The sequence below is a fragment of the Macrotis lagotis genome, unplaced genomic scaffold (genome assembly GCF_037893015.1).
Source record: "Macrotis lagotis isolate mMagLag1 unplaced genomic scaffold, bilby.v1.9.chrom.fasta BILBYCTG500, whole genome shotgun sequence".
Lineage (NCBI taxonomy): Eukaryota > Metazoa > Chordata > Mammalia > Peramelemorphia > Peramelidae > Macrotis > Macrotis lagotis.
In genome coordinates, this window is record NW_027422407.1 from 36,165 (window position 1) to 55,847 (window position 19,683).

General features: G+C 37.8%; 1 protein-coding gene across 2 annotated transcripts; it reads left to right on the forward strand.

Annotated features, from left to right (window-relative positions):
- The first annotated feature begins 1,760 nt into the window (after positions 1 to 1,760).
- On the forward strand, positions 1,761 to 18,284 carry LOC141504165 (uncharacterized). 2 transcript variants are annotated; one of them, XM_074208983.1, is made up of 9 exons: positions 1,761 to 1,894; positions 2,844 to 2,929; positions 3,769 to 3,852; positions 5,504 to 5,617; positions 10,966 to 11,064; positions 11,694 to 11,840; positions 14,966 to 15,061; positions 16,139 to 16,191; positions 18,111 to 18,284. In XM_074208983.1, exons 2-9 carry the CDS (start codon positions 2,896 to 2,898, stop codon positions 18,186 to 18,188), a joined length of 705 nt encoding a protein of 234 aa, XP_074065084.1. In that variant the 5' UTR covers positions 1,761 to 1,894; positions 2,844 to 2,895; the 3' UTR covers positions 18,189 to 18,284. The 2 variants fall into 2 exon arrangements, with proteins under 2 accessions (XP_074065084.1, XP_074065082.1); XM_074208981.1 differs by lacking the exon at positions 1,761 to 1,894 and having other exon boundaries at positions 2,026 to 2,929.
- The last annotated feature ends 1,399 nt before the right edge of the window (positions 18,285 to 19,683 follow it).

Sequence of the window (19,683 nt, forward strand, 5' to 3'; positions counted from 1 at the left end):
GCTCCCATCACCCTGTGTTTCAGCTTCCCCTCCCAGGTTGTTCCATGTATAAATCTGATAAGCTGCCATCTTTGCCTTCATCCACATTCACACTGTACCAGTAATGCCAGCTCTTGGCATTGGAACAATTCTGAATTTATAGATGGCTAGTCCACATTTCTCTCTCCTGTCCACAGGATAGCATTAGGGACATTTGCCAAATGTATTATTAAAATCTGAGTCAACTAGATTTTTTAGCATTATCCTTACTTACTCTTCCATTTAGTCTGTTAGAAAGGGAAGTTGTCTATCATTGCTCCTTTCTTGATGAAGTCTTGCTGCCTTTCTGCTTACTACTTCCTTTTCAATATGTTCACTAATTATTTCCTTAAAAATAAGTTCCAGTGTTTTGTCAGAAATTGAAGTTGAGCTTTATAGTTTTCATATTATTATCTTCTTTTGAGTTTGTGTCTAGGTCTTCCCTGCCATCATATTAGCTTTTTTACAAATTCTTTTTTTAGTTGTTGTTTGTTCATTTTTCTAACCTATTACTTGACTTTGAACTTTATACTAAAGTTGGGCTCTGCTCACCTGAGAATGAGAGGGGTCACTGTCCCAAAAGTGGTTTTTTGGTGTTACTGATTTCAGAGCAAGTTCTGGGGTCTCCAACATTTTGGTGTTTCCCAGGTGGTATGATCCTAGGAGAAGCGTTGTCACTGTTCTTCTGGTCTATGTTCTGGTCTTTACACTGGAAGGGCCCCAACTCTTCTGCAGTTGCAGGTGCTGCTGTTCCTTTATGGCCTGAACTATGACCACTAGATCCTGGCTTTCCTCCAGCCACAAATTCCAATGTTTTGAAATTGCGACCTGTTCCCTTGTGATCAACAGAGTTGCCAAACAGCACCAGGTCTTGTAGCAAGTGCCAGGAAATGTCCCATATAATCTTTTTCTGACCAGCTCTCTGATCCCCTTAAAATCTCTGGACTGAGGGCTCCCTGATGTTGTCCCTGTTATAGTCAACCATAGGGTTGGTATTACCTCAGTGTGGTATTACAGGCCTTGCCCTCAACCCAGGCCACAGATCTCTCTTGCCAGCTTCCTAAATTTGTCTTAGGATAGGAAAATGCCTTACCCTGACCCTTTTTGACTCTACTGCTCCAGAATTTAGTTTGAGGAGCTATATTAAAATTATTTGGAGGGGAATGCTGGGAGAGTTCAGTTGGGTTGTTATTTCTCCTCCACCATCTTGGTTCTGTCCCTCTTAACAGATTTTCCAGGACATTCTAGAAAGCCTTTCTTTGAACCTTGAGAATCTATTTTCTATTATTAGAGTATCTTTTTCTCTCTTCAGATATGGAAACCAAGATTTAGAGTGGAGACTTTCCTTTCAGGTATCCTCATTCTTGTCAGGTCCAGAATAACTTATTTTGCTTATGACTTGTCTTCATATTTTGAAGAATGAAGTTAACAGCAAGGGAGAGCCAGAGATTGTTAGTTACTTTACTTTGGACAGAGATAGAGGTCTAAAGATATCTAGCTATCTTGTCTCTAGAGTAGAAAATCCTCTGTTTCCTATTATGAGTTCAACAAACACATGAATATCCTTCTTACTTTGTTGTCAGACCTTCTATACTCAATTTTCATTGTTAATATTCTTACAATACAGTTAACTATCTACTCACACTAAATCAGAATGAAAATTTCTGGGTACTGAATTTTATATTTTCAAGAGAGAAAACAAGCAAATTGATCAAATAAAAAAAATCTTGTCTATTTTACAATTTTCATAGTAGGCCTATTTAAATAGTTTTTCATCATTGAACTGACTAAATACCTAATCGTGTAGTATATGAAGAGGATGATATTAAGAAAGTTGCTTTGCCTGACCTGTCTTCAAATCAAGTTGATCTAATTAGTAAGTACATTATTTAGTCAATGTTTTCAAATTATATTAAGAGAAAACTTTTTTTATCTTATGAGTCAAAGCCTTATCATTGTTTTATCTTTAAAATTTGCCTTGATCTTTTGGTAGCCAGGAAAACACAGAAAGTTGAGACCTCTAAGGTATGACCAGAAAGTCATCAGCCTGAGTCATGCACAAAAATGTTCTTTATTAAGATTGCCATCAAACCTTGCATGTTCAATCATATACAACAATCATCTACTTTTTTTCTTTAGTCTGTGATTTCCTGGATATAGGGAGTCTATGTTGAGGAAGCTCCCTTTAACAAAACAGAGTCACAACTGTTGCAGAACATGCCTGGGGCATGGAGAGGCAGAAGGACAGAAGCAGCTCCATGATCCAAAGCTTCTAGGTTGCCCAGTGGATAAATCATTTGGATAAATCAGACCACCTAAATAAAAATATGAACTTGATGATATTTCCTTGCAGTTCAGTTAATCTCTGTCTATCTCAGTTTCCTCAACTTTAAAATGGGGATGACAATAGTATGGGTCCTATTGTGAAAAATCAAATACTCTTTGTTTAATATTGAGCATGGTACTTGACCCACTGGAGTTGCTTAATAAAGGTTACTTCTCTCCCACCCCTTCAGCCAATACCTGGCAGAGGCAGGAATAGAACAGAGGTCTTTCTGACTTCACTGTCATTGTTTCATCTAATATTCTATGCCACTCTGACTCCAAGGTCATTACTCTGTCCAATACTCCATGCAGTATCTCATCACATGTATTCATAACTTTAAGAAAATTAGGACAAACCTTATTGCATCCTTAATTATACGTTTACAGAAGGCAAAAAGACAGACTAATAAAATGAGGGAATAAATGTTTCAGCCTTTTCAGAGTAGTCATGTTAAAACAATTTCCTTCTATTGGATGAACTAAATATATCTTATTTATAGTTCAGGAAAAGGGAAAATCAAAGATAGAAGTACTTTTCCCGTGGATCTACAGATGAACTCTGAAGAGCAGTATAAAGACCATACAAGTGAGTTTGCCCAAAATGACATAGTCACTACTAACAATTAGCAAACTTTTTTGAAGACATTTTTAAATTCGGCAGTTCTTTGATTCATAAATATGAATTTTAATCGTTTAAAGTTTAACTTGATGAAAAGTGCCCTGAGAAAAGTAGAAAAAAAAAGTGACTTCCTCATCTATTGACTATAATTAGAGTCATTCTTCAAGTTATCCATGAAAATCTTCATTTCTTTATTGTCTACCTACTAGGCTCTGTTGTGCCTCACTGTCACAGACCTATAATTTAAAATAAGGAAAGACTGTTTCTATAGTTTTTCTAAAACTTTGATAGAATATATTTTAAGTAGTTTTCCTCTATTGAATAGATTGCAAACTTCTAATTTTGTAGTTATAGAGGGTTGAACGATGATAGCTCTTAAACCATCAGTTATAGCACTATATTTTGTGTCCCTGCACCTTAAATGGGTCTTATATATAATGCACAACTTGTCCAATAGAATCTGGATCCTTTCCTTTCCTTTCTTATTGTGCTATATAGCCCTTGTGTTCAGCTACTGACTTAAGACTGAATAGTCTCTCCCTAGAGAGTGGCTTCTTGATGAATCCCAAATTGCTCAAAATAAAAATAAAACCAATAACATGTATTAAGAGATTATTGAACTTAATTAACATCATTAGTTTGTTTCATAAAAAATACAAATAATACAGCTTCATAGAGACCAATTAGTGTTATGATCTGTTTATTTACAGAAATGCTTTCACATAGAAATTAAAAGGTTTGTAGATAATCAGTAAATTTGTTTCAATTCTGACAATACCAATTTCCTTTTCCTTTCTTCATTATAGATGATGAAGAATCTTCAAAACTTTCAGATGTGATCACCTCAATTACAAGTCTGATACAGCACTTAGACTTAGACAAAGTAGTTGGTAAGTAGGGAATTAAAGTGGTAGAATTCTGAAATTCATTTAGAGGTGAAAGTGGCAGAAAAAGACCTAGAAGTTAAAATGAATGAAAAGTATAATGCTTTTTTTAAACTAATAATGAAAAAATGAACAAAAAGTTGTGGATTTCTCCTTGAATAATTTATTCCCTTAATAATCAACTAATCCAATATTTCATTTTTTGATTGCTATTTTACTTTATTTTTCCAATTACATGTTATGAAAGTTTTTCAACATTCATTACTTGCATATTTATGTTGTATGCTTTTCTACCACCCTTCCTTCCCACCCCCCTCCCCTTAGCAGGAAACAGTCTAGTGAAAGTTGTATGAATTTATTTGTGTTTAATATGCTTACATATTAGTCATTTTGCTTGAGAAATTAGGACTAAGGGTAAAGAAAAAAACCATTCAATAGAAAGGAAAAACATGAGAGAAATTTTTAAAAATTGAAGATAATATTCATTCAGATTCTGTGGGGGGGGGGGCATTGTTTGTTCATTTTACTCTGTATACCTCTGGATGTGTATGATGTGGTCTACAACAGGTCTCCCAGGGTTGTCCTAGATCTCTGAACTACTGAGAGGAGCTGCATCCATCATAGTTGTAACCAATATTTATGGTGGGGAGAGCAGAAAATAAAGCAAAGTTCTTCCATCAAAGAGATGTTACTGATGGATGATGAGAGATGCAACCCATGGGAAAAAGTAGAGACCTAGAAGAAGATTCTAGTCTAGGTTTCTCAGTTTCATCGTGAACATGGTGGATAATGTAGAGGTCAGTCAGTCATTTCCTCCTGGATGTCTGAATCCCTGGACATGTCTGTGCTTTCTGCTTGAATGCTTTCTGTGAAGGGCAATTCACTCACTCCCTCTTCAGACAGCCAATTCCACTTTTCAATAGCTTTGTTTTAGACCTAAATCAGAAAATAATCTGCCAATTCATAAATTGTATCTATTAATTTTAGGTCTGCTCTCTGTGTTATGTAGGCTACCTAAATCCTGGTCCATTAAGTAATCTATCAAATACTTGATGACAACTATGATGTCCCTACCAAGTCTCTCTTCATGACACTAATTCCTTTAAATATACTTTATATAACACGGTTTCAAACACCCTCTTAATAATATAGATAATACAGATCTTGAATTCTGACAAAGGCAGAGTAGAGTGAAACTATTACCTTCCATTTCTGAATCAAGGGTTCAGATGAGTGTGATTTAAGAACTGAAATACATTAAAAATTGTCTAACTTCATACAAGTACATTTTAATCTAGGAGGAAGCACTTTAGTGAAGTAAAATAGTGTTTAGCTTTTGGTCTCTTTAAACACTAGGATTTTGTGATCGCTCCTCATCTTTAGCAAGTGTTTTGATTCATGTTTCAATGATAAATTGGTAAGATTATTTCTGTAGAAATATCACCATCTAGGTGATGATGATAAGAAATATATAAAAACAAATCTCCAAATATAACCTTGATAAATTACAGTTGACATAATTGTTTACACAATAGTAAATTATGAATGTTGTCTACTGAGACAAGGAGGGATTAGAGTTATATTGGTCCAGCCAGTCTTTTTGCCACTGAAGTCATGAACCTTGTACTTAATTACTTTTCTTTTTCAATCTTTTTAGAGATAAGCATAGATGATTTATTAAAGAACACAAAAGAAGTGAGTTCAATGGCAGCATGGACAGCTGTTTCCTCAAAAACTTCTCCGAAGCCTCTTCAGCAAGATAAAATATCTGGTAAGAGAAAGATTATCAGCCAGTAAGCATTTCTGAAGTAACCTTTACAACCCAGGTACTATGCTAAGAGCTGAGTATATTTAAAAAAAAAAAGAAGAGGGGCAGCTAGGTGGTGTAGTGAGTGGATAAAGCACCGGCCCTGGAGTCAGGAGAACCTGGGTTCAAATTCGGTCTCAGACACTTAATAATTACCTAGCTGTGTGGCCTTGGGCAAGCTACTTAACCCCGTTTGCCTTGCAAAAAAAAAAACACCTAAAAAAAAGAGAAGAAAGATAGGTCCTGCCATTGAGGGGCTCCCAATTTAATGACAGAAATAATAAGCAAATGAATATGTACAAACAATATATATATATATATATATATATATATATATATATATATATATATATTGGATAAATAGGAAATAATTAACTGAGGGAAGGTGCTAGAATTAATAGGGAATCAGAAAGACTTCTTGTAGAAGGTAGGATTTTAGTTGGAACTTAAAGGAATGGGTAAGAGCCAGTAGAGAGCAGTGTCCAATAATCTGGAGAGAAGCAAGTACCAAGTTGAAGACAGTGAGCAATAATATCAAAGGCTTTAAAGAAATTTAGAAGAATCAGGGTTGAGAAAAGATCATTAGATTTGACAATTAGGAATGATTGAATGATAAAGGATTTTAGGGAATTAAGAAGGGAGTGAGAGGGGACGGCTAGGTGGCGCAGTGTACAGAGCACCAGCCCTGGAGTCAGGAGTACCTGAGTTCAAATCCAGCCTCAGAAACTTAATAATTACCTAGTTGTGTGGCCTTGGGCAAGCCACTTAGCCCCATTTGCCTTGCAAAAAAAAACCTAAAAAAAAGTGAAAGGTGAGAAAGCCAAGGCATTTATTGTAGACAATCTTTCCAAGGTGTTTAATCTCCAAGGGCAAAATAGATAGAACATGATAGTAGGAACAGAAGGGTAGAGGAGGGGGAGACATGGGCAAGTTTGGTAGTCAGTAGTGAGAATCAGTAAATAGGAAGACAATTATTATACAAATTCAAATAAGATAAATAGATTTGGAGTACAAAGTTTAGAACTTCTATAAATTATGATTGAAGTAATTGTTTAGGCAACAGCAATTCATGAAAGCTATCTAATAAAGCAAGGAAGTGTTCCATCTATATTGGTCTACTCCCACCAATGGAGCATTGAAATCTATCTTCTTTTATCTCTTTGGAAATAAATATAGATTTACTAAAGGACAAAAAAAAGTTCAAAATTATCACAGTCTTTTCCACAAAGAAAGAAATTTGGTAAGAAAGAGTAATGGTTACTGATTAGTGAGGAAAAGCAACATATCTGGGTAACAGAGTGTGTAGAAATAACAAGACAACAGATTGGGGGTGTTGTTCATGGTCTATGTGGGACAGAGTGGTAGCACAAAGATTGAGGGAAAGGCCTTCCTAGGAATAAACCTAGGGTGAGGATGATTCCCAGTATTTCAAAGATCTAAGTCTTCCTACATTTTCCTTCCCCAGAACAATTTCTGTCCATTACATTTCCAAAGCTAAAACATCTTAACAAATTCTCTTCTTCCTGCCTCCTCCTTCATGTCAGTATCTACTCTCCCATCCTAGAGGTGACGTTTCTTTGTTCTTTTGATCATATATTCTTCAATTTGCCCCAGACTCTAGCACCAGCAATTTGTTATACATCTTCAATCTTTCCTCACAGATTCTTTCCCAACTACCTGCAAATATGTTCAGATGTCCTTAATAGCAAGACAAAACAAAATAAGACTGACCCTCTTTCATCACTCAGTCTGGCTAAAGTGCTATCCTTCTCTTCTTCTAATTCAATCTTATTTTATTTTGAAAGATTTGAATTATGGATTAGAGAACAGATAGAGAGAAGAGAGATAGCAGACAGATGGAAGAAGGTAAATTAACTGTAAGGCTAAGTTAGAAAGGATATGATTGGGCGTGAATAAGGGTCTTGGTCAGGTTAGTGAAGAGAAGAGACAGTTAGATGCCCTTATTGAGACAGTTACTAGCTGTGTGATCCTGGGCAATTTACTCAATAACTGTCTCAGTTTCCTCATCTGTAAAATGAACTTGAGAAGGAATGGCAAACCTTTCCATGATCTTTAGCAAGAAAACTCCAAATGGGCTCAAAAAGAGTCAGACATGGAGTGGGAGTAAGGGAGCTTTAAGAATTGGGAACAATTCCCAGATTGAGAAATTGGACCACTGCAAGGATAAAGGTGATCTTAGCAGAAAGTAAATTTAGAGGAGGGTGAGTTGTAGCAGGGGAGATAGTGATTTCCATCTTAGCTTGATTTTGAGATGTCAGTGGGCTCTCCAGGTAGAGATATCCAGCAGGCAATGATGATGTAAGACTTGAACTCAGAAGACTAAATTTATCTAGATATATAGATTTGGAAAGTCCTCTAGAGATAATATTTGTAAAATGCTTAGCATTGTCTCATTTTCTGCCTGTCACCCCAATTTCTGTGCTACTCAATTTCTGTGTAGGACTCATAGTAATATTAGTAAAGTGATAATCACCCCCACTTAAAAGTGGGATAACCATTTAAGCTAATTTATTATTACTTATTTGCTATAGTAAAACAAACTTCAAGGGGAATAAGTAGAGTGGAAGACTGAAAGAGATGAATGCATTAAAAAAGGCATTATGGGCTAAGAGAAGGAAACCATTCTGGATCAGGGATAAAATAAAGTCTTTGAATTAAGGTCATAAGTACTAAGGCTGTTACAAAGTTACTGACAATACAGGTGTACCTCCTGGCGCAGAGATTAGTCATGAAGGGACATGCTCTTTGGGGCGATTGTTTCACTTCCCATCTGACAACCTCAGGAAAACTCCTAATGGTATCACTTGATATAATGACCTTCTTGGAAGCATGTTCTGCTCTCACAACAAAGATTCCCAATCACTGGCTGCTTACAGGTTCAAATGGGAACATTTCTCTACCTGAGACACCCTGCACAAGACTCATCCATCCCCACAGCTCTCGTCCTTTCCTCCCATTTGTGACTGACTTCCCAGAGAAGGTTATCTACAACCATTACCTCCATTTCCTTTCCTCTTGGTCTCTTCTTAACTCTGTACAGTCTGGCTTCCAAACTTATTATTTAACTGAAAATGTTTCTCCAAAGAGACCAGCAATCTCTTAATTGCCAGCTCCAATGACCTCCTCACAGTCCTCATCCTTTTTGGTCTCTCTTCAGTGTTTGATATGACTGATCGCCCTCTTCAATATTCTCTTCTCTCTAGTTCTGATTTCATGCTAATCACTCAATTTTTGTTATATGTTCCTTTGATTGTTTTTGTTTTTTGCAAGGCAAACGGGGTTTAAGTGGCTTGTCCAAGGCCACACAGCTAGGTAATGATTAAGTGTCTGAGGCCGGATTTGAACTCAGGTACTCCTGACTCCAGGGCCGGTGCTCTATCCACTGTGCCACCTAGCTGCCCCCTCTTCTCTCTACTTCTTTGTGACCCTGCTTTGTCCTGGTATTACACTTATCTATCTGACCTCTCCTTTGTCTTCTTTCCTGGATTTGCTTCTGGACTAGTGTCCACTAGCTGTGGGTGTCCCCAGTTTCTCTGCCCAGTTTCCATGGATTTAACATCATCTCTATGCAGAAGATTCTTGTCCCTATTTATCTAGCACTAACTTCTAGCCTGACCTTTAATCTCACATCTTCAACTGCCTATTGAATACCTTGAACTGAATATCCCATAGACATTTTAAACCAGGAGCATATGTTTAACAACTGGCTCTTGGGGGACAGGCAAATACATTTACATCCCATTAAGTTTAATTTGCCTTAGTTATATGTTCTTTATCATTTTCCTAATTCTAGACAATAAAACAAAACAATAAATCAAGACTCAAATTCTTACTTCTAAGGTATAAATGCTCACCCTGAAAATTTAACGATCAGCTCTTGTGAACTGGTTTGAGATTGTTCTAGTACCCTTCTATCTTAAATTTAATATGTCCAAAAACTGAACTCATTTTCCCCCCCAAAACCATCCTTTCTTGCTGTTGTGGAGGATATTACAACCAATCACTCAGGCTTATAACCTAGACATAATTCTTGATTCCTCACTCTTACTTTCCAACCCAGATCATTTCCAATCCCCTAAATCTTGTCATCTCTCTTATATGCCCCCTTGTCTCCTTCAACCCTGCCACCATCCTGATTTAGGACTCTCATAGCTTTAGGCTTACTTCTAAACTGTTGGAAAAAGTTGGTTGTTTGGTCCCACTGCCTCCAGTCCAGTCTACTAGCTTAGGTAATAAAGAGGAAATCAGTTCCATTCAGGTGTCCCCCATTGTCTGAGCCTTGTGTCCTTTTATTGATCTTCTTAAAGTGTAAATCTTTCTGTATTGCCCTTCTGTTCAGAAAACTCCACTGATCAATATAAAATCCTCTGGTGTTCAAAGGCTTCCTCCTCCCCTTTTAGTCTCCTCACACCTTCCTCACCTGTACATACTCTGGTCTCCAGTGACATTAGCCTTGCTCTTCTACCCTAGAAGATGCCTAGTTCATCTCCTGGCTGTCTTCCAGGCCTGGCTGTCCTCCAGGTCTGGAATGTTCTCCCTTCTCATCTCTGTTCTCCTTATCTGGAGGTAGTATCCTAGATCTATCCCTACAGCCTGAGCTTTTGAACTTCTCTGGAACTCTCCATCAGACCTTTGCTGGTGACTTTTTCTCCCTCCCCTCCTACTTTTCACTTCCTTCTCTATCTTGTTGTCCAACTTTAGACAGTAAGTTCCTCAAGGGATGGGGCTGGCTTTATTTTTATTTAATTTGTATTTCTGGTGCTTAGCAAAGGCACAGAGAAGGCACTTATAAAAGTAAAGTGATTTACTTAGGAGCCCAGGTGGAGTTCTCTTTATTCTCCTCAAAGAGAAAGGAATGGTAACAGTTGACAGAATATTATTACTAGTCCTCAAAGGCTCCTGGAATCCCGTTGTAAATTGTCATCTCATTTATCCTTGCACTAACCCCATGACAGAGATTCTGATTATTCCTATTTTACAAATGGGCAAATGGAAGCTGAAAGTGCTTAAGTGACTTGTCCAGGGTCCAACGTCTGGCCAGTGTCTGAGGCAGGATTTGAATTTAAGTCCTCCAGACTCCAGTAGAGCCTCAGGTCACTGGTGCTGTGCCTTCTGAACAGTGCTGAGCAGCTCCTCCTCCTCCTCATTATGACTGGCCCGGGCTCGGGTTGGAGAGAGCAATCCAACCAAAGGGATCTGAGGTCCCAGCAAAGGAGCTCTAGCAAAGGAGAAGTGAAGACAGGAAAGCTCACCCAGACCCCTGTGCTTTTCTCTTCTACTTGTCAATGCAGACTTGCTGGAAGATGGAAGGGAAGGTCAGGGTAAGCGAACACCAATCCCACATCTGTACTCAACAAAACAGACCTCTTCATCTCCATTCTATAAGAAAGGTAAATGTTATATATTAAAGCAGCTGTGGATAGAAAGGAACACACACACACACACACACACACACACACACACACAAAAACAAGCTCCTTGACATGCCTTGATTGAGAATCAGCCTAAATATCTTCAGTGATTGGTTTGTATAAATTCTGACTAAGGCATTGAATTTACATTGTCATCCTTAGGGGACCCTTCCATAATCCATATGCTATTTTATAAACCCCAGGAACTCTGTGGGGTTGAAGAGTAAAGGGGAGTAGTTTCATAGGGATCCAAATTTTTCCTTAGCTTAGGTAATAAAGAGGAAATCAGTTCCATTCAGGTGTCCCCCATTGTCTGAGCCTTGTGTCCTTTTATCCCTGCCTGGCTCTTTGGAAGAGGAAGAGCCTTGTGTACATTCTGATTAGGCCTGCTTTCCTCCCAACGAGTGAACCAAGGAGCCTGGCTCAGCCAGAAGGGCAGTCAAATGAGGGCATAGACAGTTAGTTACCCTCACTCCCCAAGGCCTCTTTTCTCTCCTCCTGCTTGATACTTTTTAGATAAAACTTATTATGCGTGTGTGTGTGTGTGTGTGTGTGTGTGTGTGATAATAAAACCTAATGTCTCATTTCACCTATTTTTCCACCCAAAGCTCTACAGCAAGTTTTTCCAGTGGAAAAAAGTCGGAGATCCTCTTTGACAAGCTTTGGTTTAAAGCTGCATGTTAAGCCATCTCTGCTGGACAGAAGGAACTGCCCCAGGGCCAGCCATTTTCCTCCATTAAGTAAAATCTTAGCAGGTAATTTAGAAATACCATATTTTAATGCCTATTGGGATATTGTGGAAAAGAACTTAATTAAGGAGAAACAAAAAGTTAGTTACCATGTGAGCAAGCCTTAATGTCATGGCCTTATTTCTGGAATTGACAGGAGAGGAGAATATCAGTTCCATGTCCAACCTCTGCCCATCTGACTCATTTTGGCATAGCTCCTTCAGCTGGGACACCCTAAGGCTTTCTCTTTTTATCATCTTTATGGAATCTGTTTTTGCTGAGGGTCCCTCACAGCACTCACCCCAACCTCTCAGCACTCATCGCATTTGCAATATCAACTCACCATCTCTCTCTCCCCTGAGCCTGGTTTTTCCTCTGAAATGCAGAGGATCTTTTAATTCAGAGCTACTTTTTAAATCTGTCTCTTCCTATAACCACTAAAAAAATGTACAGAGAAAAAGCTTCTTACTCCCTATTTCCCACCAGGTAAGCTATTAAAACTTAAAAGAGAAATAAAGATTGATGCAGTGACATCTGGCAGACTAGAGCAAGGGGAGGAGGAAGAGAGGGGGTTAGAGGCTGACAAGCCAATCCTTGGGGTTGGAGGAAGGTGGGCAAGGGAGGAAGAGATTTGAAAGGTAGCAGTGGAGATTCTCCTGTCTTGGCTTCTGCAGAACAGAACTCAGGGGCTGCGTGCCTCTGAATGATGTTTTTTTCTTTATTTTTATGATCCCTTTTGATTCTATAAAAACTATTTGCATGGGCCCTTCAGGCAAAAATTCTCTCTGGTTGGCTGCTATGGCCCTTTGACATTGATTCCCCTTCTCGGTTCTCTTCTTTCCCACCCTCTGGGATTCTTCCCAGGATTCTTCCCAATCTTCCCTCACCATGAAGGACACCAATAGCTCAGAGTTAGGGAAGTCACTGAAGAAGAGCCTCTTTCCTACTGTGTTATGGCATGTGTTTTTGGCATCTCAAATTGCCCTCTGAACACAGTTTTCAATGGAAAACACTGATATTAGGTATGTTCTATGATAATAAAATATTATATCCCCATCTTCATCATGGGTTAAAGAGATTTTGTGGGTTGGCTTGGTAAGCTTAACCCTTTGTGCATAGCACGATTAAATAACTGGAGACTTGAACAGATTATATCTGTGTTGTAGATTTTAACATCCTGGTGAGATGTTTGTCTTTTTCTGGACTCTTATGCAGAGCCCCACTACTAGGCTCCCTCAATCTTTCCAGGCACGCATTGGAGGGGTGGGAGACAAGGATTACAAAGGAGACAAGTATTCCATCAAATGCTCTGTTTATTCACCAAAATACCAGTGCCTAAATACCTTTCCAGTCTCTAATCCACTCCCACAGCACTTAGTAAAATAAGATTCTGGTATTTAAGGATACCAGATGAAGATAATTCGCAATACTCCCAATACACAATGGTTCCCAACACTTGTTTCCTTACATAAAGAAATGCTCTGTCATGTCATTCAGCAAAATGTATTCAATTTTTCAGTTTCATCCAGATTAATGTTGTTCTGTTATTCTTGAGTTGTGTTCAACTCTTCATTACCCCATTCGGGGTTTTCTGGGTAGACACTGGAGTAAAGACACACTCCATTTCCTTCTCCAATTCCTTTTAGGGATGATGAAACTGAGCCAGAATGAAATGACTTGCCCAGGGTACACAGCTAGTGTCTTCGGCAAGATTTGAACTCAGAAGAGGAATCTGATTGACTTCAGGCCAAGTGCTTTTATCTACTGTGCCACCTAGCTGCCCCATTCAGATTAATAGGCTAAACATTAAACTAGGAAGTATAGTTTGCTATTTGCTACAGAAATTGAAGGAATATCCATCAGGGAATGGCTGAACAAGTTGTGGAATATGACTGTAATGGTACATTATTGTGTTATAAGAAATGAAAAGCAAGATGATTTCAGAAAAACTTTAAGACCCCACATGAGCTGATACAGTGTGAAATGAGAACCAGTAATTTATACAATATTGATAAAATGACCAACTGTGAATGACTTAGCTATTTTTAGCATTACAATGATCTAAAGCCAATTCTAAAGGACTTATGTTGAAAAATGCTATTCACTTTCCAAAGAAAGAACTTTTTTATTTTTTTTAGGTTTTTGCCAAGGCAAATGGGGTTAAGTGGCTTGCCCAATGCCACACAGCTAGGTAATTATTAAGTGTCTGAGACTGGATTTGAACCCAGGTACTCCTGACTCCAGGTCCCGTGCTTTATCCACTATGCCACCTAACCATCCCATGAACTGATAATATCTTAATGCAGACTGAAGCATATTGTTTTTCTTTCTTTTTTTTTTTGGTTTGAGTTTTCCCAAAAAAAATGTGTTACATGATTGTTTACTGTCTCAGGGAGGAGGGAGGGAAGGAAAAATAGAATATAGAACTCAAAAATTTAAAAACCTGAATGTTGAAAATTATTTTTAGATGTAACTGGGGAGGGGTGGCTAGATGGTGCAGTGGATAGAGCACTGGTCCTGGAGTCAGGAGGGACCTGAGTTCAAATCTGGCTTCAGAAACTTAATAATTACCTAGCTGTGTGGCCTTGGACAAGCCACTTAACCCTATTTGCCTTGCAAAACAAAACCTAAAAAAATGTAATTGGGGAGAAAAGTAAAATACTATTTTAAAAAAGGAAAAAAATTTTGCTACACAGCTTAAAATGGTTATGGCACTGTGCTCTTCTGACCTGCCCTTAAGTCCTTTGGAATCTGGTGTCACTGCATTTCTATGGGATCATACATTCCATTTCATTCCCTCTTCTTGCCCTTAGAATGCTGTTATCTTAATTTGAATGTATATACTATTCAGGTCTGGAATTTATGAATTGCTTAGTTTATTTAATAAACTTCTAGTGACTACAATGTTCATGGCATTGTCTTCACTGCACATGGATATATTTTGGCTTTGTTCCCTTTTTAAAGTCACCATCAATATAACTTATTAGAGTTGTAATTATTACTGGAATTCAAAAGTATGAGATGTTGAGTTAAAAAAGGAAACTATTAATTACAAAGGAATTAAAGTCTTATTTGAGCATTCTTTCCCATTACTGATTCAATTTCTTTCTGTTTTAATGTGATGACACTATGCTTATTTTTATTATGAGCAGAAAAGAAAAGTGAATTATCATCCAAGATACAGAATCAGCAAGAGAGATATACTCCTGTGACTATTCCCTCCTATAGAAAAAAGGAGACAGACTCAGGTATTAACAAAACACTGCTCCATATATGGCTGGTAAGCATGCTAATGAAATATTTAAACTTTGAAAGATAAAGGTATGTAACATGAAGCTTTTATACTCAGATCAACCTATCTTCACCTAGGTTGGAAATTTTTTTCATTGAATTTTCATTGTATTTTAAGAGGACCTTAATCAGAGCCTGTAGAACATCCTCAGTTTTAGGAAGGAGAGAAGGCCAGGTAAATACAAATAAGAGGAAGAAAGAGACATTGCGGAGAATATGAGAAGTGCAGGGTTCTGGAAGCCAAGATAAACTAGCTTTGAGTGTGTATTAGACTGACAGTGTCCAATACCTTAGAAAGGTCTAGGTGAATAGAGAAGTTTATTTGGAAATGCCTGAGTTCAGTCTGGAAAATACGGTTTTAGTAAATGGATGAGGGAAGCCAGAGTCATTTAGATGATAACTCCTGTCCAGAGCTCTTTAAGGGAATGGATGAATAGAAATGGTGAGAGCGGTTGTAGTTACCCTTGAGGAGAGCAGGGGAAAAAGGGTGAGATTGTGCTTGAACAAGACTCAATATTGGGATCAAAAAGAAGGGTTTCTAAATCTATCTGTATGATTAATACCTACGTTAAGAAGGGAGGCAGTGTGGTGTAGGGGAAATAGTCTTTGACAGTCTGGATTTTAGATCTGAGGGTTGTTGCTAAGTGGTTTTGGCACTTAAATTAGGTATTCTCTAATTGTCCTCCCAGTTCTAAGATATTATCACAGAACAATAATTAAAAGTAATAGATCTGGAATTAAAGGGTCATCTCATGGCATCTAGTCCAATTTTTCTTTCCCCATTTTACAAATAAGTTAACTGAGGCAGAGAGAGGTTAAATAATTTCCCTAGGGTCACTCAGCTAGAAATGCCTGGAATAGGATTTTAATTTGGATCTTCCTGACTTCAGATCTAGGGCTCTGTCTCCATAGGACCACTTAGCTGACCCTAGGATCCAGTATTAAAAGCTTAGAATGACTTTCCTTTAAGTTGAGATTTCTGAGATGTTAAGATTACATCGTTACAGAAGAAATAAAAAAAATGTTTTTTATAGGGTATATGCATGTTGTCAACATTTGGACCATTTCACCAGTGCTAAAACATCAGGTGAGTAGATTTCAATAACTTGTGAAAATTCCTCACTTGACTTTTGCAAAGAATTAAAAAATACATGTCCAAGACAAGTTTTAAAAACATTTTTCACTTCAAATATTTTTCTGCATTCGGAATAAGTAATCAATTGCCCATATTTAAATGAGAATTGGATTTTGGCTAGTTGTATGGTAAATTCAATTTAGATTTTTTTAGAAATTCAAATTTATGTTTTTGAGAATTATTTAAGTCCCAAAGAATTATATAAAATATTGTGGGTGTATATTCATTGTCATCAGTAAGTTGTTACACTACATGCTAACCTTGGAAGATCATTGTTGCTTTCCACAATCTAATGCATGAAGAAGAGAAAGTTTAAATTCTTGAAAAATAAGAGAATAGTTAAAATTCAGTCCTTTAGTATGCCTTGTTGATGTTTTATTAACTTACCCTTGTTCAGTTCATTCTCATGCTTGACATTTTGTCTTAGGATGACATTCCTGGACCCATTATAACGAGATAGAACATTTTAAACCAAGTCAATAATTTTTTTGTGACTTCCTGTGTTGGAATCTATGTATGACTGGATGAATCTCCCAGAACTATAAAGAACCTTGTTATTCCTAGATGTCCATGCATTCAACCTAACTAGCTTGTCCAACAGTCTTGAGGACTGGGGCAGACTCAGCCAGAGCTAAGACCACACACTTTTGAGGGTGTCTGCCAGGACTGTTCAAACTCTCAATAGCGTCACACCAAGCCACGTCTTCCTTTGCGGAAGCAGTGATGGATCTAGACCAGCGGTATGATTGTGTTACTTCACCTTCCAAGGCCCCCAGAAAAATTCTCTACAAACCCTAATTTAGAGACTAGTGGACAATGAAGCTAACAGAAGAAAGTTCCATGTGAATTTATGCAGCTGACCCCAAAGACTGCTGCTGCACCACAACCATCATTCTTAATACAAAACAAGTTTTTGAGTACAGCCAATGATAGTGAATGGGGGTAGGGGGAGGTGGGATGGTCCTAAAGTGACTGCCCTATGAGAAAAGGTCTCTTCTGGATTTGCTGGCATAGTCTCTGCCTGTCTATTCTAAATGACCTCTAGGGCAACTCTACTTGCATTGTAGCAGGGTCATGCAGAAATACTATTTCTGAAATCATTTGAGAATATTTAAAAAGGGAAAGGCCAAGAATAGTCAGCACATTAAGTTTAAGGGTAAGAAGATAGGAGAGAGAAAAAATAACCCCCAAACTAAAACATCTGGTGGCTAGAGACAATCCTCACTATCCCCACACTAAAAAGGTCCATCTTAATCTGATTTTTAATGAGGAAAATTTAAATATCAGTGAGCATAAAGATTAACTTTCCTTCTCTATTGGGGGGGAGGGGGGAGAGGAGGGGAAGAGTAATTTAGAAGATAGCACCAATCCAGAGCTCTTTATCAAGGAAATTCATTCATTAATTGAATATTCACACTGATTTAACATTTTAAATAAATGTAAGTAGCTTCTAGGCACCATTTAAGGACACGCTACTGAATGATATTAGGTCCCTCACCTTCATCATAGCCTCGAGAAGAATAGCTACAAAAATTAAATATACAATCTCATAAAGTTTGTCAATGAGAGTGGCCGGTAGATTCTTGTATTTGTTCACAGGAGTTACTGACCAGTGCTATATATTATATAAACCCTCTTTAGCAGATTCATTATCTACAAAACCAAATTAGTCAAATTTCCATCTAGTAGCATTCAATATCTAAAAGGAATATTTAAATTGGGTAGCTTCCAAAGAAAGGATAGGTTGTTGCGAGTGAAGTTCTCTTATGAGGACAAAGCAAAATACCAAGAAAGTGCCCAATTCATTCACTGAGCAATGACATGCACTTAAATTTTCAAAAATGGTTATCTACCTATTATTTTGTTTCCAGGATCATAATTTACTTCCAGGAAAAATTTTCATACCACAAAAGTCAAGATGTTCTACAGTTAAGAAAACATTCAAATGATGTAATTCTTTCTAGTTTGTATAATTGGATTTGCTGTGTTCTGATTGAATATGAACTATTAAATGAAATCTGTTAAATGTGATTGGGAAACAAGAACTGTGAAAACATATTTTGAGAAATGCAACTATTATCAATTAAATGAAGCCTGTGTTGAATTCTTAGGATTATTTCCTTTCTTTTTTTGCATCGAGGGGGAAAATGCACAAATCAGAAGTCAGATTTTTTTCACATACTACTTAAATTCTCAGTTTGTTTGCAGAGCACCCGCTTAAATTGAGAACTATGAAATATGTGGATCTTTATTTGGAAGCACTTACAAGCTAAGTGGGAATATTCATTTTAACTGGTATTAAAAAAGTGGGGATAAGCATTAAGAAGAAAAATGGGAATCTTTAAAAACGGAAAAGCCATCTGTGCTTCAGAACTCCTGACTCCAGGGATGTGGAAGCATTCTTTTCCTCCGCTTTTTAAACTCCTTGCAGTATATACCATCCAGGGGTCCAAAGGAAGCCTTACCAAATGACATGTTAAAAAGTAATTGATAGTTTTAGTTATACTTGTTCTTTGTCCAAACAAGGAAAACATGATGTTTATTATTCTGAGATTACAGGGAAAAGCTGCTTTTCCCCTTTATGTCAGGTCTGGTTTCCTCAAATATCCTTGTTGGAGAAATTACAATTCTATCTATAAACACTTAGCCCATATCCCTGCTCCTCATGCTTGGGTTTAGAGGGACCTGGTTCACTTGTCAGGGTAATCTCCCATCCCCCATGCCCTCACTTTCCAAATCACTTTCTTTCTGATACCCACCCCCAATAACTTTGAATTTAGGGCTTGTTTAGGGTTCCAGAGATGTGCATAACACGGATCCCAGGCTTTCATGCAATCTCTCACAGAAACAATGAACATTTGGTACTTGATGGTCCTTTCCCAAACCCACAGAAAAAGAAAACCCAGAATCAGAGTGGTCTCTAAAGGATGTAATTCTCCTCTCTTCCTTCAGAGTTGGGTCAGGACCATCCTTAGAAAGGAGGGCAAGGTGGGTGAAACCTTACTACTCTGTTGAGGGTCTCAGAGGCTTCAAGATCCCTTCCAGATCAAATCTACAATCCTAGGTCCGACATCCAAGGACTGAATTTATACATGTTCCTCTCATTCTTTTACTTCATGAGCAGAGGAGCCAGGTCATCACTTCACAGATGCCCAGAAGGATGGCTAGAAAGGGAACAGCCTTCCTACTTGTCCTGAGGTATCTGAATCACTCAAGTTAACTGTGAAGGTCTAGCACTTAAGTGCTTATGATGGGCAGTGGGCTAGAACACTGTGCTAAGATGCTAGGGATGCAAGGGCACAAAGGAAAGCCTCTGTTCCCAGAAAGTTCACATTCAATCATCAGACAACCCAGAAAATGACAAAATAAACAGATACAAGGTAGATTTTAAGGGGCAATGGTTTCTGGGAGGACAAGAAAAGTTTCATGCTTGAACAAAATTTT